The 6,000-nt window shown below is 62.5% G+C and overlaps 1 protein-coding gene across 14 annotated transcripts in view; it reads left to right on the forward strand.

Annotated features, from left to right (window-relative positions):
- USP40 (ubiquitin specific peptidase 40) overlaps nt 1–4,842 on the forward strand; it is a 77,691-nt gene extending 72,849 nt beyond the window's left edge. For all 14 annotated transcript variants that reach the window (XR_004298306.1, XM_032395365.1, XM_032395476.1 and 11 more), the window contains 3 exons: nt 79–174; nt 2,210–2,271; nt 3,667–4,842. Coding sequence is in view for 13 of the 14 variants with exons in the window: in XM_032395365.1 (XP_032251256.1) it covers nt 79–174; nt 2,210–2,271; nt 3,667–3,778 (270 nt within the window). In the remaining variant the exon portion in view is untranslated. The remainder of the gene's footprint in view (nt 1–78; nt 175–2,209; nt 2,272–3,666) is intronic.
- Nucleotides 4,843–6,000: the final 1,158 nt, after the last annotated feature.

The following is a 6,000-nucleotide window of genomic DNA, read 5'->3' on the forward strand; positions in this document are numbered from 1 at the left end:
TAAGGGCCATTTTTTACACATAGGGAACTTAGTAAGAATGTGAGTTTTCTTTATTCAAGATGCTTGATTTTTCTATAGAACCAGCAACTTACCAAGAGGAAAAAGAAGAAAAAGCAAGATAATTTGCAGGGGGCGCCTTATTACTTGAAAGACGGAGACACAATTGGTATTAAGGTAAGTTATTTAACAGCAAATTTACCACTTCAGTAAAACACCAGGATCAGTGACTTTACAGATAAGTTGTATCAAATCTTCAAGGCTCAGATAATCCTGTCTTCCGTACCTTGTTTCAGAGAACGGAAAACAAGAGGGAAAGCCAGACCACTCATTTCATGAGGCCAGTAGAACCCCAGGATCAAAACCTTAATCTTGGGTGGGACTTGCGTGAAAATGCTTTTGAAGTTTTATCCCAAAGTGCATTGCTGTAGGTTTGGGGTAGGTCCTTGCATCAGGGTAAGACATTGCCTTCCCTGCCTAGTTTGCTCTTAAGTTCTTTTTTTTTTTTTTCCCAATCCTGAGTGAGCACTTGCCATATAAAATTCCCGCTCTTTCTGCACCTGTTGGGTGAGCTCTCTGGCTGTCCGTCTTTAGTGTGGTGTCTGTTACGTAAGGTGACAGAGCCGTCCTTGCCTGCCGTGGGCAAGCCTACTTTGTCACATAGTGATATTTGTATATTAAGAATAAGTTTAATCCTTGATTTAAGGATTAAATTGCTGATCGATATTTTCACCCCAAGGAGTAAGCATCCCCTTCACCCTCACTTCACTGTGCTAAACAGGGTGGCGTGAGCCTCCTGCCCCCAAAGAAAGTAAATAAACATTGAGAGAGAAACAGAGGAGATTCTCCAAGGAAAGCATAAAGCCGTCCTCTGTGCAGGAGACCGTACGGACAGCCCGGCACCGGTGTCCCCGTGCCCGTAAAACCCAGGGTGCTCCGTGGCCGGGCGCTCAGCCGGGGGGGACGGGGGGGGACGGGGGGCTTCTCTGAAGCACCGGCCGTGACGGCGTCAGCTGGAAGGAACAGTGACCCTCGGGGAGGGGCGGGTACAGCCAGTGCGCTGAGCTCCGTGAGAGCGTGGGGACAGCGCGTGACGGAGGGTTGAAAGTGGTCACAGCGGGGTCCCTCACCGCGGACCTAAAGCCTGTGACGTGCTGAGCGTCACGGAGGGTCACGCTCCCGGGCAGTCGTCAAGGCCACGGGAGGACGGGAACGAGTGCTCACCCCTGCGGAATGGCAGAAAGCCAGCGGCTGAACCTGTGGGTTTTCCTTGGAAAATGAAGCAAATAGGGTCAGAGCTTAATACTGTTAACAGCTAACTTCCCTGAGCGTTTCTGTCCTGTCGGAGCACCACGCGCACCCGTACGCGCAGCTCCGTCGGACTCCAGGACCACGCTGGGAGGAGCGGCCGTCTCGGGATGAGGAGGTGACGTGCTGGCGCGGCTGGACCCCCGGGCCCCACGCCTGCGCCACTCTGAGGCCCCGGGTGTCTGTCCCGTTGCCTCTGCGTTCTTACTTCGTAGCGTCCGACGCTTTTTAGAAAGCACGGCACACACAGCCGCCGGACTACAAACACACGCCCCTCTGACTGGAACACAGGTCCGCACGGGTGTTACGTCCCCCCCGGGAGCCCCGTGTGGACGCACAAGACCCTCCTGCGCCTCCGCGGGAGCCGGTCGCCTCTCCCAGAGGCACACGGGGGAGGTGATGAGTAGCCAGGAAGCCTAAACCCACAGGGGCGGCCGGCCTGGGGCCTTCCGGGGGCGCCGCTGGCTGAGGCAGGCCTGGGGGCGGCCCGCGTTGATGGGGAGTGACATCGTGTATGAGACCGACTGCGAGCCCCTCAGGAGACCGTGCGGGCGGCCTGCATTTGCAAAGTCCCGTGGTGACAACGGCCGGGGAGGCCAGGGGGTGAGCAGCCCAGGCTCACGGGGTAGCTGTGGACACGGTGACAGTGCTCCGCCGGGGGTGGCCCCGTGCCGGCTCTCCATGTGGCCTTGGTGGCCGGAGGCAGAGATCCGAGGGCTGGCAGAACATTCCGGTGCCGGCTCTTCGTGCCCCCTGCTGAGCTGGTTCCCGGCACTGGGCTGATGGGTGTTGGTTGTTTAGGTGAATTCGGACAGCCTCAGGATGAGGTCTTTTTTACGTGTATCTTAAATGTAGACTGAAAGGATGTCTGAAAACACTGTTCATTCGTTGTTTTGAAATGTAGAATCTCCTGGTTGAGGATGACGAAGATTTCAGTACAGTCGCAGATGACCTGGGAAAGAAAAGGTACTGTCCCGGCTCTCACGCACGCAGCTGCTTCTGGAAGCCCCCGGGGCGCCCTTGATCGCCGCTCGGAGCGCTGCTTTCCAGACGCCCTGGAAAGAAATGCAGCGTGGGGGGATTCGGTCACCCCCTAACCGGGCTTTCTGGGAACCTAGACAGGACACGGGGTGACCGCTCACTGTGAGGAAGCCCCCCGACCCCAGTCTCGGGAGCTTCCTTCCTGCCCTCCCAGCCCCTCACCACCTGCTGGGTCTTCTTCGGACCCCAGCGCCCTCCGCTGTCCGTCACCTGAATGAATGAGCACTCGCCATCACTCGTGCCCCAGCCGCTCCCTCCTCTGCCCGCCCGCCCGCCCGCCCCCCTCTGTCCAGCCGGGGGTCCTCCACAGGCACACCCAGCCCACGGCCCGTCCTTCGGCTCCCTCCTCACTCTGCCTGCGGGGACTCCCTCCTTCCTCTTCGGCACATAGCCCAGCCCTCTCCCCTGGCTGCGGGCCACATCCACCTGCCAGAATCTGCCAGAACATTCCACCTCTATCAGTCCTTCGAACTCCATGTGCCTGGACCTGGCTCTCACCCCTGTATCCACGTACCCCCCCACCGCAGGCCACACCAGGGGTGCCCCTGTCCTCCTTACCTGCTCCCCGCCTCCAGTCTCCTGAAATCTTAGTCCTCAGTCAGCTTCTGGTGGGGGGGGGGGGGTCGTCTCCCCTGAGTTACTGCAGTAGCCCCTGGTGTGCGCACCTGCCGGACCTCGCCCCTCCTCGCCCCTCCTCGCCCCTCCACTGCCTCAGTCCAGCGGGGCCACAGGAAAGGGCCCGAGGAAGAGCGGGCCAAGGGGGAAGGAGGGTCACTCGGGCGAGCACAGCCGTAGCCAGTCATGGGGCTGGACGTTTCGTGTGTGTGCGCGTGTGTGTGTACGTTCTGTTTTGATTCAAAAGGTACGTGGCGCCTGGGTGGCTGTTGGTTAAGCATCCGACTCTTGGCTTTGGCTCAGGTCCTGATCTCAGGGTCGTGGGATCGAGCCCCGCGTCGGGCTCTGCGCTCAGCGGGCAGCTTGCTGGAGATTCTCCCTCTGTTCCCCCCCCTCACTCTCTCAAAAAAATAAGAGGTGAAGGTATGCTCTGCTGTGAGACCTTTTCACCTAGCAGGTCGGAAAGGACCCCAAGTCTGACCCGCCGTGTGGACAGGGTGCAGGAACCCACTCCTGACTTGGGGTGGCCGGGGGGCAGGGTGTAAATTGAGGTCTTGCGACTGAACAGTCTGGAAATACCTGTCAGCTGCAAACACATCCCTGTGGCCTGTTCTAACTTGACGGGAGTCCCTCCAACGCCCTGGACCAGGTGAGGCCCGCGGTGGCCAGGGCTGAGTCGGTGACCCCCTCTTGTGTCTCCCACAGCCAGGAAGCCCTTCGTGTGCAGAGCAGTGACCTCTTCTCCAGTGCCAGGACGCCCGGCCGGCCCCGTGCCCCAGAAGCTTCTCTCTCCATCCACGTGGGGAGTTTCAGATAGCGCGGGGGCGGGGGGCGTGCGGGCGGGCCTGGCGGTTCTCTGCCTCCTGCAGACACGGGCTCCGAGTGCCGCCCTTCGTCACCAGCAGGGGCCTTCCCGCCTCAGGCCAGCCGAGTGCACGTTATCCGGGGGGCTGACCCCGACCCCGGCCGCCGCTCCTAGAAGAAAACTCGCTAGTTTCGCATTAACCGCGGGCACGGATTAAATGGCACAGGCTGGGCCCGGCCCCGTCTGCCGCGTGAAGCCCCACGTCGCACCTTCCGTGCCTTACCTTACCCTGTTCTCGGGAGGCCTGGGGGCCCGAGCGGACGGCGCCCGGCGGGCGGGCAGTTTCCGGCCCCTCGGCGCGCCAGCCCCCGCGGTCTGAGTGAGAACGGACCCTGAAGCCCCCGCCGCCTTTCCGGCTGAAGGAAGGGGACGCTCGGCTCGGCGCGCCCTCAGCTGCGGCTGGTGGCCGTGACCGGGACGTTCTGGCCGCCTGCACACGCCGCCCCTCTCGGTGCCTGGAGGCCCGCTGGTGGCGGACGAGCCGGCGTGGCCTGAGTCGCCTCCGCGCCGAAGACAAGACGTACACCGGGACGGTGTTCCCCCCCGAAGCACGGCCGCACCTGTTCCCGGGCCGGCCGACGGCGCCGGGGGGCTCAGGGCCTCAGACTCCGGCCGGGCCGCAAGCAGGGCTCCGGGGGGGAGCTCTTCGCTCTCCCAGGCCAGCTGAGGCTTCCGAGCCGGCCCGACGGCCGTGCCCCGGCGGGCGAGGTGCGCGTGGTGGCGCCCCGGGTTATGGGGCCGCGGGGGCCGGGGGGCCTTTACTCTGACCGAAGCCCCTCGGTCTGCCCCTTCGTCTCACGGAGGCCAAGTCGGGAAGTGCTCGCCGGAGGCCGCATCTCCACGGGCCCCGCGGGAGCCCCGGGCGGGCGGCTCTGCGCTCCTGCGCTGTGGGCAGGGGGTGGGGCTCGGGGGGCCGTAAGAGTTGGTTACACCTTCGTTTTTCGGGTCGTGGTCTCCCCGTTTCTGCGCCAACTGTTGCATGTTCTCCTTGGCTTCCCCCCCCAAGTGCACTTCAGATGCTAAATAAACGTTTATTCTTTAGAAATACCGTATCGGCGCTGCTTCAGAAATAACAAGTATGTTTGGGTTCAAATAAATTCAGGCTCGAGGGGAAGCTATAGCGGAAGACGTGGGAAGCGATCGGGCTTTCTGTTCCTTCTAGGGAAGCAGTGGCGGGGTAGTTCGTTACCAAAAACCTTTCCACTAAGACATTTTTCTGGCAAAAAAAGGGGGGGAGCACAAGAATTTCCGGATGATCAAACACCACGGGTCCGCAGATGCCCGTGTCTCTCCGGAAGGCACTCGGCCTGAAGGACCAGAGCGGACGCCCCCGCCCTGCGCGCCCCGCTCCTCCCGGTCTGGGCCCCGCCGCACGCCGCGCAAAGCCCGGTCAGCGAGAGACCCCAGATTCACTGTGGGGGTGTTTACTCCCCCCCCGAGGCGCTGGCAAGCAAGGAGAGCCCTACACAGAGGAAGAGAGGCTTCTGGCCCTCTGCGGTTGCCCCACCCCCCCCCCCCCCCCCCCCCCCCGCCCCGCACCCCTGCGGGGGCAGCCACTCCCACGGGTGCCCTGTGTCACTCGCCGCAGAGTGTAATGGCCAGGACCATCACTTCCAGGTGCCTAAACTCCCCTCGGGCCCCTCAAGCGCCCACAAGCAGAGCTGCTCTCAGGCCCACGGGGGGCTGTCGCCCGCGGGCCCCGTGCACTGGAGCTGGGAGGGGGCGGGGGGTGGTCGCCCGGAGGGAGCGCGGCGGCCCAGGTCCTGCACCCTGGCTGCCCAGCCCCCGCCGGGCTCCTCCCGTTCGGACGTTTCAAAGAGGACAGCACCCACCGTAATTCCGGCAGCTGTTCTACCTACAGCCTGACCACCCTCGTGTCCCCAGCTCAGGTCTGAGGTCTCCGGGCCACACTGCTCTGGGTCGGGTCCAGCGGACGTCCGTCCTCACAGTTCGGCAAGCAGCGCCTGAAAGACGGGTCAATCAGACTCGGAACCAGCGTACAAAGTGCATGAGGAGGACCGCGACAAAACCTCTCCTGGAGAACGAGCGCACAGGGGCCGCGGTCAGGACCCACGCAGCCAGACCGCGACCCCCGGGCTCCCGGTCCTGTCCCAGAGGCAAACCCTCGCTTACCCCTCAGGTCACCCTGCCGCCCTCCAGAGGGTCTCGATGTC

This window comes from Phoca vitulina, unplaced genomic scaffold (assembly GCF_004348235.1).
Source record: "Phoca vitulina isolate PV1807 unplaced genomic scaffold, GSC_HSeal_1.0 scaffold1, whole genome shotgun sequence".
NCBI classification, from domain to species: domain Eukaryota; kingdom Metazoa; phylum Chordata; class Mammalia; order Carnivora; family Phocidae; genus Phoca; species Phoca vitulina.